At 35.5% G+C, this 20,621-nt stretch overlaps 1 protein-coding gene across 1 annotated transcript in view; it reads left to right on the top strand.

The window, feature by feature from the left end:
- Positions 1–20,621, top strand: part of KHDRBS2 (KH RNA binding domain containing, signal transduction associated 2) — a 638,752-nt gene that overhangs the window by 196,233 nt on the left and 421,898 nt on the right. Inside the window, exon 3 of the mRNA XM_003404411.3 lies at positions 15,200–15,316. Within this exon, the coding sequence (XP_003404459.1) occupies positions 15,200–15,316 (117 nt within the window). The remainder of the gene's footprint in view (positions 1–15,199; positions 15,317–20,621) is intronic.

Below are 20,621 nucleotides of genomic sequence, written 5' to 3'. Positions count from 1 at the left end.
TTAAAGGACACAAAGCAGGGTGGAGAAGGGTAGTTAGTGAATCTGAATGGACAATGAAAACTAGCCAGAACAAAAATTAATACATAACACCTTCAATCCAGTTTGTTGCCACAAAATATAACCACAAATATTCACTCAGTGCTCAATTTTGATTACATATTTGCTTGAGAAAAACAGTATCTTGGAGCTGCATTATAGAACTTTTGACCCATTATGCATCTACAAGGTCTTATGTTATCTCTAAATCAATCCCCATAACTGGAAAAAAAAAATTTTTTTTTTTTTTTTTTTAATCAGAGGGACTATATTTTCTTAAACCCTCCATGCCTAGTAGAATAACTATCTTTAAGCTGTTCTTTGATGTTATCCCATAGAAGGTTGAGCCCATTGGTTAGCCATTATATGTATATTAGCAACTCTCTGTAAATAAGTATCTAAGAGCTATAGCCTAAGAATTAAATAAGATAATACATAGGAAACGTTTAGCATGTTTCTTGGTATATAACAAACATTGGATAAATGTCAGTCATTGTGTTTTTAAATGATGTTGAGGAACACTGCAAGAAGCTACCTTATGAAACCTGTTTCTGAAGGTATTACCACACGTAGTTGAACATCACATTATTTGAAGGACAATGAAAAATTTATTTCACATGTTTTCATAAGTATATCTTAAATATATACGACTCATAGCGACCCTATAGAACAGAGTAGAACTGCCCCATAGAGTTTCCAAGGAGCGCCTGGTGGATTTGAACTGCTGACCTTTTGGTTAGCAGCAGTAGCACTTAACCACTATGCCACCAGGGTTTCCAAATATATACTAGCATTTATTTATAAATATACATTTTTCTATTAGGAATGTTGTGAATTTTGTAACTCATCATCTCCCCCTTAGTTTTGACTACTAGAAAGCTCATAGTTAATGTGTTCACATCTCAGAAATTGATGAAGTACCTTTCAGTGCACATGTCTTAGGCACAGTTTTTTAAAACTATTTTATTGTATGATTTTTATAAAATTGAGTTATGAACATACAAATGAATAAATCTTCCTGAAACTTGAATTATGGTCATGTGTGGATGCCAATACATTGTGAATTTGGGACGTCTGTCTGTCTTAGCCTTGTCCCTTATGGCATAGACATTAGGTGTACAAGTAATATTTGTCAGATTGAACTGGATAACATTCTGTTACATGACACTAATTCGGCATTTTCAAAGTTGCATGGGAAAGAGTAAAATAGGGACAAATATTTGAAACAGGTTGGGTTAAATTTTCACTTTGTCAGTGAAAATCTTTTTCTTGTATTTGAAATTCAGCAAATGAGTCTAGTACTATTAAGAAGATCCTTAAATGATGTATGCTGTTTTTCTAAAACCATGCATGCAACATTAAATTTGTCTTAGAATTTTCTATACTGAAAAAAAAAAACACAATTTTAATTTTTTAATTCTTAGTAAACACTGTTACATGATCTCAGTCTGTGCTGTAGTGCTAGGTGTGTACTAGCTGCATACATAATTTCTAGCTCATATTCCTCTGATTATTAATTGGACTAAAGCCATTCTTATTTTTAGTTGTAATATTTTACATAATGGTGGCAGGTTAATCTGTAAATAGTACTGTATCTAATTCATGGAATAAGCACTTTCTATTTGAAATAAGAGGGAAAAAGAAAGATAGCATACTAAATAAAAACATAATGAAGCACATAAGTTTACACAAAGAAACCCAAGATCTATTTTACAACAGTGGACAGACAGTTATGGATTATGGTGAATTATAGTTTCTGCTTAGTACATGATTTAAAGCAGTTGTTTTCAGATCTGCTGCAGTGAATTTTTCTAGTACACTTTGCAACATTGATTGCCATCCTTTTGCAAGTCAGCTGGAGATCAATTCTCCTATGGAGAAGCAAGATATTATAATAAAGATTTTGCCAAGAAATTGTTTTAAGATGTAGCTGGCTTCTCTGTGAACAAATCTCCCAACAATGACACACAAAAATGTTCCCTTTTAGTAGCAAATGCAAAAACTATTGATTGTCTCTAAAGTGTGTCATTTGCCATTTTGCATCAAAGCACTTTAAAACCTTTTAACACCACGGAAGTAGAAACTAAGGTACGTTAAATGTACTTTCTGTGGTATAATTTTCTTCGGACTGTTAGATCTTAGGTATACAATAATTATTACATTTTATGCATACCTCTGAGATTTAGTAGACTTTTCCTTCAATATCTGTCATGACTTTTATGGTATAAATAACCACAAAGAAGTAATATTTTTCTTGCTTGCTCTATTATCAGTAAATTAAATTTAAGATGATTTTCTTTAAAAAGTTAGATAATCAGCAGTTTCATCTTTGGGGAAAAATAGTCATAAAAATTCTCTAGGTAGCTAGAGGTGAAATGATAATGTTTGTGGGTTGTAGAACTTAAGAATTTAAATAACCGAAACTCCTTCAATGTTTCATAATATGAATATGTCCTATATTCAGATAAAGGTTTTATCCAAAATATGTTAAATATGTTACCTTGATGAAACAAAAGGAATGTACATGCACACATTTCCACACACGTGTACACCCATGTACACACACAAACAAAATAACATCTGATAGCATTGTCTTTAATTGTATATTTATATGTGATACTAATCATAGAATTCCAAGGCACTGTCAGAAATTTCTAAATTTGTCAATCACTTGGAATTCATATTTAGGCTGTCTTACTCAATGGCACTGGGTTATGTTCACAAAATGTGTCAAGGGGTTATGTGATCAGAGTGAATTGCAAAGGTGTCAGAGATTACTCCAAGTTATTTTGCAAAAATGTATCATGCAAATATTTTTAGTCAGCAGCATTGATTATGTCACTTTATTAGAAACAACAGAAAATGTCATCGTAATTATGCTATAGTGCATTTTCAAATGCACGGTAAGATGCATTTTCCATCATGTCGTGACAGTACTTGGAAGGATAAATGTATTTTTAAATGCTTTTGAAATCAGAGGAGACGTGTACATTTCTAGTGCATTCTATGCTTCCAGTCTCATGCTGTCTTGTGACATATTATCTTTTTTACTAGATCATCACTCATTCATTCATTCCACTTAATTAATAGAGCACCTATTGTATGAAGTAAGCACACTAGGAAAAATAAAAAGAAGTATTACCTATTTCCTCGCTCTTCAGAAAATTAAATTTTTGCAAATATCACATTTTTTTAGAAAACCTAAACTGCATTCTGCAGTGGTGAAATCTGTACGTGATATTAGAGGTGCTGTAAGATCTCCAGTGAATCTTTCATTTGCTTTTATTTATTTGTTCATCCAGCAGACACTTATTGAGCAAATGCTGTGTTTTAGTCACTGTGTCAGGGCCTGGCAATGCAATAGCAAACATAATAAACTCGCTCTCTACCGTAAACTCCCGATATGTTTAAAGACCACAGTATACTGAATTAAACCATGGACCTTTAACCAGGCATTCACATAGCTTAACTACATGATCCCAAACTGACTTTGTAGCCAAAAAGGACTTTTCAATGAAACTTCTCAATGAACCTGCATTGCAGTCCTTTGCCACACTCCAATAAAACCAACATTACCTACTGATCTTCCAATACAAATTAAAGATATTTTATGAACCTTGACTTCCTTGAGCCTTTCATGAACATCTACATAACTCCCAGTCCCACCATCTAGTGACATCTCTTCATTATCAAACCACTCTTATTAGCACTTAACATAATTTTCTTTGTATTAATTATGCTTTAAGTTTATCATCATACAAAATCACGGCTCTGTTAAGATAATATTAGTTCTTTTTTTGAATACTAAATATTATGTTTGTTAGTGCTATATACATGTTAAGCACCCATCTGTGTCATTTAATTCCATACTGTTTTCTAATCAGCTTTACAAGAAGGAAAACTCAAAGTATCAATTTGTGCTATTCTAGAGCTAACAAAAATGTATGGGTGTATAGATAAGTATATTCTAGGTTAATTTTACCAACAAGGCATACTGAGATGTGTGGACAAGATTCATCTCTTCAGCCCCATCTATACATAGAAACAAGAGTTAAAGTAAAACAACAACAACACACACACAAATCTATGTACAAAATTGACTAAAACAAAGAAAAGAAATCCCTTGGAAACCCTGGTGGCATAGCAATTAAGAGCTACAGCTGTTAACCAAAAGGTCAGCAGTTTGAATCCACCAGGTGCTCCTTGGAAATACTATGGGGCAGTTCTACTCTGTCTTATAAGGTTGCTATGAGTCACAGTTGACTCAACAACAGCAGGTTTGGTTTTTGGTGCCAGGAATAATAAGCAATACTATTGACTGGACACTGGCAAGGTGTAGCACAAAAATCAGAAGCATATATCAGCCTTTGGGCCTGCAGACTGAAGGAAGGGGTTTTGTTACATATAGAGGATGGTTGATGCATCCTTAATGTGCCCAAAGTACCAGTCTGAATATATATTATATATGTGTTCAATGGAGCTAACAGAAACCATGCTTTAAGGATTAAAGTATGATGACAGTGTCTCATCAGATAAAAAATATAAATAAAAATATATATTTTTAAAAAGAACCAGGTGGAAATTATGGAGTTGAAAAATATAGTCACTGACATGAAAATTTCAGTAGAGGGACTCAAGAGTAGATTTGAACTTTCAGAATAAGAATCAGTGAGTTTGAAGATAGTTCTATAAAGATTATGCAATGTGAAGAATAGAGAAATAAAAGGAATGGAGAAATGAACAGAGCATCAGAGAAAGGTGTACCAACCATTAAGTGCATGAACATACATGCAATGGGAATACCAGAAGGAGAGGAGAGGGAGACAGCTCAAGATGGCAGCTTAGCCACACACACCATGCAGCAAAAAACCAAGATACCAAGTGAAACAGATACAGATGACAGTCTGGGAAATCAGAACTGTAAAAGGAAGGATGAAGAATTAGATTTAACACTTAAAAAAAAAAAAAAAAAACACTTAAAGGAAGGGGAAAATGAATGAAAACAGTGAACCAGGAGACTTTAATGCACTGTAGGCACCCTTCAACCCAGCCCCACGTGGCTTGGCCATCTTGAGACAAAGCAAGCAGTATTCCTGGGTAAAGATCACAGGTTGGCAACTTTATGGAATTCCCAATAGGAGACAGAGATACTGTGTAGACAAACCTGGAGTGAAGCAAGTTGAGCAGAACATGAACTGGATCTAAGAAAGGAAAGTGCAGGAAGGGTGTTGAGAGCCCTAGTGATCCAGGCTACCATAAAGCAGGGAGGGAAGCAGGAAATAAAGACAGAACTACTCACCAGCAGCAGCCCCTGATCATTTGGGTGGGTGGCACTGGTGGAGTGGAGGGTCCTTGGAGTGGTGGCTAGAGATCCCTCACCTGAACAGACTCTCGATGGCACCCCATCCTCACATTTGGTTGGGACCAGGTCCTGATTGCCGGCTATGCTCTGCAGGGAATGCCCCAGTGCCCATGCCAAAGACTGGGGAAACAAGCTCTCCTTTCATCTCCCTCACCCTCCTGGTGACCAGCAGTGTACCCCCCTATTCCAGGAGACTCACACCTACCCCACCCATCCTTGCACCACTTCACTTGGTCAGAAATTTGCAGCATACCCTCCCATGTCATAAGACCTGAATTCTGAGGCTTGTGCTAACTCCTGTTACCCCTAGGCCACCCTACCTGCCTGGCAATCAGCAGCACGTGCTTACACCACCAGACTGATGACCAGAGGTGTGAGAATCCCCTCCAGCACCCCTGCTACTCTGCCTGCCTGGTGACTGGTGGTGCAATTTTCTGTGCCACCCACTGGTGACCAGTGACCTGTGCACCCTTGCCTTGACCGCTATGCAACTGGCAATGTACACACACAGTGTCTGGCGAATACACTCCCTGGACCCATGCCCTGGTGACTTGCTGGACAGACATCACCTCATCAGCATCATGACAGGCACCATCTACAGCTCTGCCAAATGATGAACAGGAGATCTTATGCCCTCATCCAACATCCACGTGGCTGCAACATCACACATCTCACACCCAAACAGTTCCTGCAGGCCATCTTCACTTGCCCTGAAACCACTTGATACCCCACCACCTACTGAGACACCAGTTTGTGCACACACAGTGAGCCATTTGGGCAGCACTCCCTCACAATGGACACAGAGACATCCTGCCTTGACCTCCAGAGAATGCACTAACTGCTAGCACCAACCTGGAAGTACCCCACAATACTACAAGAGCTAGGAAGGGACCCTGAACATCCAACACTTGTCACCCAATATCAGGGAAAGAACCTGCTTTCCCCCCTCCATTCAATCTAGTAAGGAAATATATACAAGCCTAAAGACAGAGGACTCACACTTGTGTGTGACCCACCATACCCACTACTGAGAGGAAATCATGCCCAGACAACAGATACCACCAAAGTCACACATAGACCAGAACCACAAAACAACAACAATTAAAATAATACAAAGGAAGAAAGACATTATAAAGAGAAAAAGAAGAAACAAAGTTTCAGAAACATAAAAAAAATCAGCACAAAACCAACATACATACAATCGGTAAAGAAATATATAAATAAATAAATAAACACCTTTATTTTTTTATATCTTGGAGACAGCAGACAATAACAAATCATATGAAGAAACAGAATAAGATGGCTCAAACAAGTGGGCAAAATAAAGGGGGAGAAAACCTTCCCAAAGGAAATGATAATAGAACTACCTGATAAGAAATTTCAGAAGATTTATATATAGGATACTCAAAGAGATCAAGAAAAATACAAACAAAACCTAGAAGAATTGAGGAGAATAATACAAGAGCAAAATGGCAAAATAGATAATTAGAAACCATATGAAATCAACAACTAGAAATCCAGAAAATTAACAGTAAAATATCAGAAATAGATAACCAACAGAAGGACATAATAGAATTGAATCAATGGAAGAAAGAATCGGCAAAATAGAGAACAAATGCTTTGATACTAATTTGTTTGAGGGACAATCAAAAAAAAAGAATAAAGAAAAATGAAGAAAGCCTAAGAGTTATGTGGGACAATATCAAAAGGAATAATTATTGCCTAATTGGAATTCCAGAAGAAGAGGGAAAAAAATAGAATTTTTGAAGATTTATTGGAAGAAAACTTCCCCAATATTGTGTGTGTGTGTGTGTGTATGTATATATATATATATATACACAGAGAGAGAGAGAGAGAGAGAGATTTATCTCGAGGAAATGGCACGCAGGGGTTGTAGAGGCTGGAAAGTCCCAAATTCATAGGTCAATCTGGAGGCTTCTCCTGATTCACATAGCTTCAAGGGATGACAAACCGAAGATTGACAGGTAAGACGGCAAGCCTTTGGCTTACAGACTACGGAGGCTGACCAATACCAAGATCAGCAGATAAGCTGCTAGCTCAAATCACAAGAATTAGAGCCCAAATGTAGGATCCAGAGCGAGCAAAAACGAGTGAACTTGGCCTGAAAGTTCACATACATTGAATGCAGGCCACACGCCTAAGGAAACTCCCTTTCAACTAATTGGCTGCTCGTAGCAGATCTTTTCATGGAAATGATTATGTTATGTCAGATCTCACTATGGAGGTGATTACATGATTACATAGCTGCCAAACTACATCATAACTGCCAAACCACTGAGAATCATGGCCGAGACAGGTTGGTACACAATCTTAACCATCACAGTTCCCAACTAAGAAGCTCAGCAATCCCCATACAGGATAGACCCCAAAAGAAAGTCATCATGACTTATCATGATCAAACTTTCCATAACCAAAGACAAAGATTTCTGAGAGTAACTCATGAAAACCAAAATATCACCTACAAAAGAGCACCAATAAGACTAAGCACTGGTTTGTTGATAGAAACCATGCAGGCAAGAAGGCAACGGGATAATATATATGAAAACCTGAAAGAAAAGATTTGCCAACCACGAGTCACAATTCCAGCAAAATTGTCTTTCAAATAGATGGCAAAATTAGGACATTCCCAGAAAAACAGAAATTAAGGGAATTTGTAAAAACCAGGCCAACATTGCAAGAAATATTAAAGGGTATCCTTTGGACAAAGAACCAACAACATCAAACAGCAACCTGAGATTAAGACACATGACAGTATCACCCAGATATGAACCTAAATAAACAATTCTCAAAAGTAAAATAAAGCTGCAAAACTGAAAAGAGGAACCAAAGGTATCAACCTATAAGCAAGGACAATTTCAAAACAAAAGGAATAAATGGCATAATTACAGAACTGCCATAAGGTGATACCAAGATATAACAGACTGTTTTAAACTTAGGAAGATAAAGGTGAATTTCAGAGTAACCACAAAGAAAATTAATAAATCTACTCACCAATGTAAAGGTATTCTTCTTGTGTACAAAGGAAAAGGTGACAGGTCAGGTATTTATCTTTGCAGTCATCAAAAAATATTGGATTTTGGAAACAGAATGGGCACCGAGTTTTATTTAATTGCAAAAATATTAAGCTGTGTCTACGGAATTAAATAATTTCATTTGGAATCTACAGAGGGCTGTACTGTTGAAAACCATGCTCAATTTAACTAACATAGATAACAATAGATGATTAAGAGAATATGGAGGAAAAACAGAATGTTTTAGAAGGAACTATTACAATGAATACCAATATATTACCATAAACTGAATTTTATCCAGCAGTATATTTATACAAAATCAAAAATGGGATCAATTTGATCACTTGCTGAACACATTTGTTTAGTATCTAGAACATGTATGGAAGTGTATGGAGGATACAGACATAAATATTTCCCTCAAGAAACTATACTCCATTGAGGGGAAAAAAGGTATATAAACTGTTATAATTAAAAGAATATCTTTTGAATTGCAACTATGGTCACTGTATAGTCTGCTCATATTTGCCTTACTTTGTTTTAATAGCAGCAAACTGAAGGACAGAATACTAAAGATTTATTTACTGTTGAGTTCCACAAAATAATAACTCTATGAATTCTACTAATCAGAAGAGGATTGGTTCCAAAATCAGGAATGGGATGGCAATGAATATAGGGTTCAAGTGTTGTCAGGTGTGAGTGCAAGAGGAATTTGAAAATCAGGAAACAAGGCAGTTCAAGTCTAGCTGTGTCACATGAAAAGAGGAGTGAGATGGGGCAAACAGCTGAATCTGACAGTTCAGGGATTTTTTTCACAAGTAGCACTATTGATCAACAATGACCATACATCACAGAACAGATATAATCTAAGGGCCCACAAAATGAAATAAGAGTAGGTCAACTGCCTCCCTTATTAGAATAAGAAACAGGGTTTCTGGAATTAGCTTATAGATGTTTGTGACCATAAAAATGTCACTTGGGGGAAAAAAAAAGGTTCACGTCAAGTATGTACTAATGACTGTTCATGGATAAAGGGTAAAAGGGAGGGGAAGAACTAAAGGCCTCTGGAATATCCTATGTTTAGAGAAGGAATTGGTAAATTTTGAAATATGTGTACCCAATATTATCAAAGTTTTTCACCCTAATTTTAAACTGTTCTTAGTTTTATTATGTTAAAAGTGTTCTTAAATGTTTTTTCTTAAAATGGAACAACCTAGATTTTTGATATTTATTTAATTTGCCACAAATTTTGTTATGTTGCAATTCAAATCCATTGAAATGTGTTCTTTTGTTTAATTTCAATTTGGGCACAATTTAAATATTTGCTTTTACAAAAATTGATTAAAAATCTCATTAAAATAACTCGAAAGTTTTCTTGAATATAAAGTTATTATAAAACAACTGTTCGAGGACTTAAGCAAAAAGGAATTTGACATATGAATGTTTAATTTTCTTAAAACATGTGGGTAAAATACTTTCAAATTATTTGAAGATATTTAACAAACTGAAAACACAGCTGTGTTCATTCTATTGGGTTTTAAGAATCTTAGAGATTTTCAAGTTAGTAAATATTTAAGAAACTGCAAAAGTGTTTGGTGTATTTTCTATGTGTAAAGGTTTGTTTTAAAGAAAAGCTTAAAACTAATTCTTGTCAGCGAATTGATAGTTCACCTGCCATCATTATACCAATTGGTTTTGTTTGAGGGGGGATTGAGCAGAAGAAAAAAAAGTCTTATTAGAGCAATTCATTTGTTGGGTGCCTTCAGCGATTATCTTAAAAATAAATTTTCAAAGACTAAACACAAACTCAAATGTATATAAACAACTTCCTGATTACTTCTGGTGTTTTGAATCTCAAACAGAATTGGCACCCAAACTTTCATGAAAAAGTTCCTTGAGCCATTTCTCCATGTTGATTTATTTTCAAAGCTCCAGATACTAGGGAAGAGATAAAGTCACACAATCACGCTTAAGCTATGATAAATAAAAACTTGTTTGTTAGCAAAAGCAAATGATAGATTGTACATTCATAAATTTGAAAAACACACATTGAAAGGACTTCTTAAAATAATGTTACAGAACTAATGTTAGTCATAAAAGAAACTTTGTGAAATTAAGTCTCTGATTATACAACATCTTCATTCTGTTGGATTTTTGTGCTTTATTTCAAAAGGTAAATTTTGTGAAAGAATTATAGGGGCCGTCTCTCTTGTAGCTTCAAGAAAATTCATTTTCAAATTAATTATCCGTTGGAAATAAAGCTACTGCATTGAAATAAAAGTGTTGGGAAATGCATCTGCCACAATAATCAAGACAGAGAAGAGAAAATTCTGAGAGCAGGGACCATGTCTTTATTCTGTCAATAACCTGTGCTAAACCAGGGTTGTGTGAAATGCTGTTTTTTCTTTCATAGTCAGAAGTATTCCTGGCAGAGATGTCACTTTCAGTGCTTTGGTATCTTTGTGTTTGATGTTTTACTCTCACTGGTAAACAGACAGGAAAATTCTGTAACAATATCTCTACTACAGAGAAGTTCCATCAAAGTTTACTCATCTCAAATTACTCTGTTTAGTTTATTTTAAAAATTATTATTTTAATGCATTTGAAAGAATATGTGTAACTTTGATGTAGAGTACAAAACATAGTAATAAATGAACACTCATGAACCTACAGATTAACCTAAAGTCTAAAATATCAGGTATTACTTTGACACTACCCATATGTTTTCGTTCAAGCACATCCCCTTCTTCCCCATTTCCAGAGGTTACCAAGATCCTGAACATTGTGTATGTCTCCTGACTTTGTTGAAAAATAGATTTACTACATATATGTATCCATAAGTAAAATATTGCTTTATTTTGATTGGTTTTGAGTTTTATAACAACAGTGTCATATATCTGAAACTTAAATTTTTCACTCAGGATTTTAAAGATTCATCAATGACATTTCATATAAAACATATATATTTCATATAATTTTTTTTTTTATATATAAAGCTGTGGATAATTCACATTCACTGCTACGTAATATTCCACTATGAGTAAAAAACCCAACCCAGTGCCATCGAGTTGATTCCGATTCATAGAAACCCTGGTGGCATAGTGGTTAAGTGCTACGACTTCTAAACCAAAAGGTCAACAGTTCAAATCCGCCAGGCGCTCCTTGCAAACTCTATGGGGCAGTTCTACTCTGTCCTATAGGGTCGCTATGAGTCCACTATGAGAGTATCACAATTTACTTACCCATTTGTGCCGGTCAGGGTTCTGACAGGAAAACAGACATCACTCTATGTATAATAGCTGTAATCTATTATTAGGCACTAGCATGGCTATTGGGAAAAATAGGGGGAGGGACCTTAGGAAAGTTGCAGACACATCAGAGAAGGGGAGAAACCAGAGCTCCAGGCAATTCTGTGAAGCTGGTCAGGACTAGGAAGTGAGAGTTTCTGAAGAGATCTACAAAGGCTACCAGAATCCAGAACTTGGTTTTCATGAAGAGGTCTGTGGGGCTTCCACATCTATGGAGTGGAATCTCATGTGAAGGTCTGCAGAGTAACCATGTCTGAGCCCCACACCTTGCCAAGAATAACGGACTCCAGGATTCGTGTCTACCTTCCAAACTTCATGCAACTTCCTTTCAACCACAAAATCTAACAAAAAAGATACCTGGAAGGCGGGCTGGAAAAGAGTTCTAGGATATAGATAGAAGTGTTTGTGATGGTGTCAAGCTATCAGCACACCATTCTTGTGTTTGATGGGCATTTTCCCCCAATTGTTTTAGCTCTTACAAACATTGACACTTTGCATATTCTTGCATATATGCTAATATTTCTCTAGATTATGTATCTGGAAACGAGATTACTGAGACAAACTTTCAAGGCAATGTCAAAATGGTTATATCTATTTACACTTCCATAAACAGGGTGTAAGAGTTCTCACGGCCCCGCATTCTGGCCAATGCTTAATGCCTGTCTTCTTCGTTTTTACCAGCATAGTATGTGTAAAATATGTCATCGTAGTCTTAATATGATTTTTTTTCTAGTTCTAGTGGGTTTTAACTTTTTATACTTTCTGCCGTTTCTATTCCTTCTGCAATGATGTATTCATAACTTTATCTGTTTTCCTATTGTTCGTCTTTTACTCAGTTATATTCTTTTGTTTGTAAACTAATCAGTAACATGTAATCTAAACAGTCCCCAAATTTGTTACTTAGGTTCTCATTTTCTTTATGGGTCATTCTGATGAACAGATATTCTTTATTTGAATCAAACTTTTGTTTTACAGCTAGCATAGTTTTATGTCTTGTTTTTAAAATCCCAAGCACTATTCATCTATATTTTTCTCCCAGAAATTCTAAAGTTTTGCCTTCCACATCTAAGTCTATAATCCACCTAGAATTCAGTTTTTATTATGGTGTGAGGTAGGAAGCTAATTTTATTTTTCTTACTATGAATAGCCAATTATACTATGTATTAAATAATTCCTCCCATCCTCAGAGTGTTAGTTTTGCTATGACTGATGTACCTACTACCACAAGTTTAGTGAGTTAAAACAACACAGATTATTATTTTACAGTTCTAGAGATCAGAAGTGTAAAAGGATCTCATGAGGCTAAAATGAAAGTGTCAGCAGGGCTGTGTTCCTTGTGGAAGCTCTGGGAGAGAATCTGTCCCTTGCCTTTTCTAGCTTCTAGAGGCTGCCTGCATTCCTAGCTTACGGCCTCCTTCCTTCTTCAAAGCCAGCAATTGCGTCACTCCGACCTCTGCATCTGTCGTCACATCCTTCTCTGAGTTTGCTGCCTCCCTCTTTCACCTAAGAACAATTGTGATTACATTAGGCACACGTGGGTAATCCAGGATAATTTTGTCATCTCAGGATCCTTGCTTGGTTTAATCACATCTGCAAAGTCCCTTTTGCCACATAAGGAAACATTCACGAACCCTGAGGATTATGATGTGGGGCGGGGGGGGGGTTGGATCTTTAGGTGGCCATTATTCTACCTGCTACTCTGTGATCTTAATGTCACTTGGATCATTTATCATTTGACCTATGAAGAAATCTGTTTCTGGATTCTGGATTCCATTGTTTTATTTGTCTTTTTGTGTCTCAAGACTAAACGTATCACACAATCATAATTTCTATAGGCCTGGTGGGGGAGTGGTTAAGCGCTTGGCTGCTAGCTGAAAGGTCAGTTATTAGAACCCACGAGCTTCTCCATGAAGAAAGGCATGGCAATGTGCTTGCATAAAGATTATAGCCTTGGAAACTTTATGGAGCAGTTCTACTCTGTCTTATATGAGTCGGAGTCGATGCAATGGTAATGGGTTTGGGTTTTAGTTTGTAATGAATTTTGGTATTTGATAGGAATAGCCATCAATGTAGTCAGCTTCTGAATGTTTTGACTATTCTTGGACTTCTTTCCAGCATCATTTGTTGAGAAGACTTCTCTGATTTGTTTGCCTGGCATTTTTGTTGAAAATCGGCCACCTAATAATCGCCTATTTCTGGACCTTGTAACGTTCCATTCATCCATTTACCTATACGTATGACAATCTACAGTGCAATATAATGTTAGACATGGTGAGATAAAAATATCCTTGTCCTGATCCTGGACTTAGGGGAAAAGCATTTAGTCTTTCACCTGTAAGTATCGATGTATTTCTTAATATGAAACCGTGGTAAAAAGAAGAAAATCCTGATCTAGAGAGTGCTGACATGACCTAATTTTATTTATCCTTGTGTTCCCTGTGCCCAACATAGTTCTTGGCATTCTAAGCGCCTGTAGTTTTTAATTAATCAATGGATGATGACATGAAAACTTAGCTGGGTCATTTGGTTTGATAATGTTCCCCTTAGTACCCGACATACATACTTTGTTAACTGTTCTTATTTCACCCATTTGTAACCACCATTCAGGATGAATACACGAATTGGAAGCACTTCCCGAATTTTCTATTTAGACAAAATGTTGTTTGTATATGCTTTAATCGTAGTCTTAACTTTTCATTATATGTTCAGATCTTTTATTTGTTGATCCTAAGAATAACTGTTTAACACAGAGAATGTAAAAAAACATCGAGTCTCCTGTTCTCGATCATGAAATCTGGAGTGGAATGTTATGGATCCAGATAGTGTTTAACAAAAGAAATATTAAAATTGATTTTAAAAATCAATGTAAAGTGTTTTTTTTTTTTTTTTTTAATTGGGGAGTTCCTAGACTTATGTTGAAATCTTTTTTATTTCTATAATCTAGTTGGAGAGAAAATGCCTTTAGAAATTTAGTAAACTAGAGGAATTCTCCCTAATTCCTTTCTGTTATGATTGATTTATTTTATTGTGGAAGTTTTTAAAATGATATATTCAACACATTATTGATTTGTGCATACCTTTGCTAAATATATTAAAATTTTTCTCATTTTTATATTGAATATGAAAATTGATCTTAGACGAAACCAACTTTAAAACTGTCAAAATGCTATCATAGTTATAATTTACTATTAGTAATGATTAGGAACTAGTACAGAGGCTACTGCACCATGAAGAATCAGGTTGGTCATTTTATATTTATGTTTTCATGACTCACTTAGGACTTAGGAACAGATCTTCTGAAAAAAAAAATGTGTCCTAGACTAGAGCTCTGAAATATATTTATTTATATATTTATGGCCTAACTTACTTCTCAAAAGGTAACGTTTGAAGACACCCATGCATTATGCTTAGCGCAAATCATCCCGTTACCTTAAAACAGTCATTCTATTGATTTTGTTTCCTAGTTCAATTTTGTGGGGAAATTGCTTGGACCAAGAGGAAACTCCTTGAAGAGGCTACAGGAAGAAACAGGTGCTAAAATGTCTATCCTGGGCAAAGGATCAATGAGAGATAAAGCCAAGGTAATGAACTTTGAACTTGATATTTAACATATGCAAAACGTTACCTGTAACACTGGTGGTCGAATTGATAAGCCTGCCTGAATTTGTCTTCTGCCATTTCCTATGATTTTTTACCTCTGGAACCACTCTGTTATAGTTTCTGATGTTTTCTCTATCTTCATAAAAATCATTTATTGGCATTTTTTCCCAGATCATGTAATTCTATATTCTTGTTCTCTTTGGTGCTTTGTGTAGGTTGCTATCAAATCTTTTTGCTTCATTTTTATCCTCTGCAGGATGTTTCTGTATGTCTATGTTCATTTTCTTTAATCCCCTAGCTGGATCTCTTTTCTCTCTTCAATCATATCACCTAATCACATCCATTGTATTGTTCTCCCATTTTATCTCTCTGCTCTATTTCACTTTGATTCTCTTACCTGAAGCAATTTCAAATACTTATCTGCAAATCTAAGAGAATCTTTTTATTTCTTAAAATGTTTCATGATATTAAACAACTCACCTGACCTCCAAAAGAACAGTAAGCTAAGAAATGTATCGAGTTTGATGCTTGAAATGATTTATTTCATGTATGAACTACATCATTTCCCATTTTATAAAGTGACTGCAATTTTCTGTGGGTTAGAATTTGAAGCTTGGAAGAAATAACTATTTGTAGAGATTTATGGATAAAGATTCTTTCAAAATTCATTGGGAAAGCATGGATGTGTTATGTAGTATCATCTGACCAGGCCACACTTATGATTTGATATGGTATGTTACCGTGGAAAATAAAATGTTCAAACATGTATTTCTGGGTATGGGACTACTTAGAAAATTGCTTAGGAGTTCTTTCTTTGAATTATTAATGATGCATCCTGAATGAAAGGATTTATAGGCAAAGATGTCATTGAACTGGTGAATATATCATGCAGAAAATATTTTATTGTTATTTAAGAGTCTGTATTTGGAGTGGACCAAGACACTCTCAATGGATGCTTTTTTGGAGTGGACAGTAGTCAACTGTAAATTACGAAAGGGATAGTTTTTGCTGGTCTTTGATTTTGGATAAACTTGGTTACTCTATATTGTATTTTCAGAAATAACTACCATCTTGCCAATCTTACTGCCACTAGTTTCCTTGACTAAATTTAGAAGAAATAATATAAGAATTTGAGAAATGGTAATGCCAGCCTCTAGACATGAGATAAGCTTTTGCCTTCGTCCTAAACCAGGTCAGATTTTCTTGACATATTATGACACATAATAATCCATACCTGTACTTTGAAATATTCTTTAATAATGTGTTTTTCATATGCTCTCCAAGTTTCTCATCTCACAGTATAAACTCCATATTATTTGCTTTTATACATTTATACATTCTTTAAAGTTTAAGTCAGGCATAGTCTTACTAGCAAGGTTTCCCTGAAGCCCTAGAAGAGGATAAACCTTCTCTTACCAATGTATTTTATTGAAATTATCCATTTATCAGTCTATCTTATTAAACTATAAGCTTTCATAGGGCAGAGAATTTTTTTTAATTGTTCTTTAGGTAAAAGTTTATGGAGCAAATTAGTTTATTATTAAAAAATTAATACACATATTGTTTTGTGACATTGGTTGCCAACCCCACGATGTACCAATGCTCTCCCCTTCTTGTCCTTGGGTTCCCTATTTCCATTCATCCAGCTTTCCTGCCCCTCTTGCCTTCTTGTCTTTGCCCCTGGGCTGGCATGTCCATTTAGTCTCATATACGTGGCTGAATTATGTGTGTTGTTGTTTGTTTTAAAGTCCTATCTAATCTTTGACCAAAGAGTAAACCTCAGGAGTCACTTTAGTACTGAGTTAAAAGGGAATCTGGGGGCAGACAAATTTTTTAAGTCAGCTTTTCATATCCAAGCTAGTATGTTGTCTCCACGTAGTCTCTGCTTATCTTTTAAAGCATATGGGTGTATATTTTTCAATTCCATATATTTGACATTTTTTTTTATTTTCATAAAGTTTTAAAATGGGTTCCTATTTCCTTGGAAACATGTAAGATACCAGCATAAGTGTTTGAAAATCTAGTAGGAAACGCATTTGCTTGTATTGTTTCCATGAAGTTTACCTGTTACTTAAAATCTGACATTTACTTTTTGGGTGATATATCATGTATGGCTATGCTTGCAGTGTTTTCATATTTTTTTATTCTCAAAATGAGAGAAAATAAAAATAAATAATGACAATGATGACATATAACGCTATGTAATACATTTTTTCGAATCTAGATAGGGTGTAAACAGCCAAGGGTTCAGTCACACAGCTAAAATAAGACCACAGGCATGGATAAGAGAAACATTTACCTTAGTAAACACTTGATTAAAAAAAAAAAAAAAGACCTTGGTAAATTATTAATTACTATGCTGCTGTTTTCTTTCTTTGCAACATGACCTGAACAGGAAAGGAAATTTTTTGTGATTTTACTTTCTTTTTTAACAAGTAAATGAAGCTCATCTGATTCTGCAGTAGAAGTGTATATGTGTGTCTGTATGTATACAACCACAGAAACATGCATGTATTCATTCACTAATAGAAGAAGTACTTTTTGGGCATATTACATGCCATTCACAGTTCTAGTTGACAGCAATGAACACAACAAAGATTTTCCCTTCTTGGAATTCACATTCGAAGGGAAGATACAGACAGTAAACAAGGGAATAAATCAATTTTATATTTTCAGACATTGATAATTATGATGGGTTTAAAAACAAAAACAGAAGGGAAAAGAGGCTAAAACTGGTGGGGGCAATATTTTGATATGGTGATCCAGTAAAAAACTGGATAATGAGAAGGAAGTAACAATAGTAAGATCAGACACTAGAGAGAGAATGCTCATGTAAAAGCCCAGAAGGAGAATCCGTATCTTTATGTTGTTGCTCTTAGTTGGCGTGGAGTAGATTCCAACTCTTGGAGACCTCAAGTGCGCAGAATAGAACTACTCTATGGGGTTTTCCAGGCTGTGACCTTTCTGAAGCAGATTGCCGGGCCTGTCTTCCTGGGCACTTCTGGGTGGATTTGAACTGCCAAACTTTAAGCAAGTAGTCAGGTGCTTAACCATTTGTGCCACCCAGGGACTCCTACCTTTATCTATAACTGTATGTCTATCTATAAATATTATTACAACTATAACCATATCTCTATTTATGTTTATTCCCATTCAACTACCACATGATTTTTTCCCTCACCTTTATAGCAAAAATCGCTAAAAAAGTTATTTGCAATAAGTTGCCCTCCTTGATTTTTAATCATTTTCCTCCTCAGTCCTCCTGAATGGATTTTCTTCCAGACCTCCAAGCCCAGGGCTTAGTCTTCAGACTCCTTTCTTGTCTTCATGATCTTATGCCAGCTATGTGGTGCTGAACCCAAAATGCATACATCCAGCACCCCCATCTTTCTTGAGTTTTATATTTACATATTTAACTATTTAGATGCAACTCAATATGTCCATGTGGATGTCTAATAGGCACTGTAACTTAAAATATTTAAATATATACATACTCACGTATATATATGAATGAAATATGTATTAATTATGTGTTACCTGTATGTATGGTATTTATATATTTACCTATGAATTATGTGTGTGTGTGTATATATATAAACATATATTTGCATATATATACACACACAAAGAGAGAAAATAAAGCAAACAGATTGAAAGGGTAAGAGAGAGAAAGAAATTATGTGATCTCAAGACACGTCCCTTTTGTCTTATGTTTGTTCAAAAGCAAATCTCATTGAAACAGGAAATGAAAACCAGCTCATATTTAGTTGAACAGTGTTTGGTGCTTACTAGCTCAGGCCTACAAATGTTAGCTATGTTTATTTAAAATTTATATCAGTGTGCATTAAGGAAATCAACATGTCTCTGCAAATCTTTTTTTTACATATTTATTCAATAATAAGAATGAAAGAATAAATGAGGCATTTTTTGGCACTCTTTGTGCGCTTGCAAACACAGGATGGGTCAGCAGTCTCATATAGAGTCCCATATTCAGACACCTTTGTAGAAAAACTTGCTTATTAAACTTGTTTACAGTTAGTGGCTTGCTTCACCTTTCTAGGAAGTGATAATGCGGATTATTTTTCTGTGTTGTGTATGTTGTAAAGGTGTCTTTAACTTGCTCTTTAAAAACCAAACCCATTGCCATCGAGCTGATTTAGACTCCTAACAGCCTTGCAGGACAGAGTAGAACTGCCCCATAAGGCTTCCAAGGCTATAATCTTTACAGAAGCTGACTGCCACGTCTTTCTACCGCAGAATGTCTGGTGGGGTTGAACCACCAATCTTTTGATTAGCAGCTGAGCACTTTACCACTAAGCCACCAGGGCTCCTTTGAAACAGATCTTTGGACAGTTATGTAAGTCAGACAAGATAACTAATAATGTCTACTACAAATCTGCTATGTGTTCAAGAGTAGATTAAATTTTATGCTGGATAGGAAGTAATTAGACATGACTCAGGCCATCCTGATATGTTTAATATTATCTCGAAAAAAAAAATTAAGTCTCAGTCATATAGATTAGTAGGCAGAGAGGATGTCAAACACATTTAGTTTTGTTTTTGAAGATTGGATCAGAGTTCTTAATCCTTGGATAGGAAAATATGAATTTTTCAAATTTGTTCTGAGATCATTATAAAATTAACTGTAAAAAAAAAAGAAGAAGAAGAAGTCCTGGTGGTGTAATGGTTAAGAGCTTGGCTGCTAACCAAATGATCAGCAGTTCGAATCCACCAGCCGCCCCGTGGAGTACATATGGGACAGTTCTACTCTGTCCTATAGTGTCGCTATGAGTCGGAATCTACTTGAGGACAACAGGTTTGGTTTTGGTGGTGCGATGGTTAAGTGCTTGAACCCACCCATAGTCTCCACAGGAGAAAGACCTGATGATTTGCTCCCATAAATATTACAGCCTAGAAAACCCTATGGGGCAGTTGTACTCTGTCACATGGGGTCACTATGAGTCAAAATCTACTCGATGGCACCCAACAACAACAATATAGAAAATATTTCTAGTAATCTGTATTTAAGAAGATTTTAACAAGTTTAGTCTTATTTGCTTTGTCTTGGTGGCGGTGGTGGCGGAAAACCATTCCTTTTTTGCTTAGTGATACTTAGCCAATAACTCTGTAAGCAAACAAACAAAAAGCCAAATAACAAAGTAAAATAAAATGTAGTAATACTCAAAGTAACATCAATAGCAAAAGCCTACTTTATATTCATGATTTCATCCCCATGTTGGTCAGACCCTGAGGGAATATATGAGCTCACAGTCTTCCTAAAGCCAT

The sequence above is a fragment of the Loxodonta africana genome, chromosome 1 (genome assembly GCF_030014295.1).
Source record: "Loxodonta africana isolate mLoxAfr1 chromosome 1, mLoxAfr1.hap2, whole genome shotgun sequence".
In the NCBI taxonomy this organism is placed as follows: Eukaryota; Metazoa; Chordata; class Mammalia; order Proboscidea; family Elephantidae; genus Loxodonta; species Loxodonta africana.
Note: the sequence above shows the minus strand (reverse complement) of the source record. Positions and strands in the feature narration are given on the sequence as shown.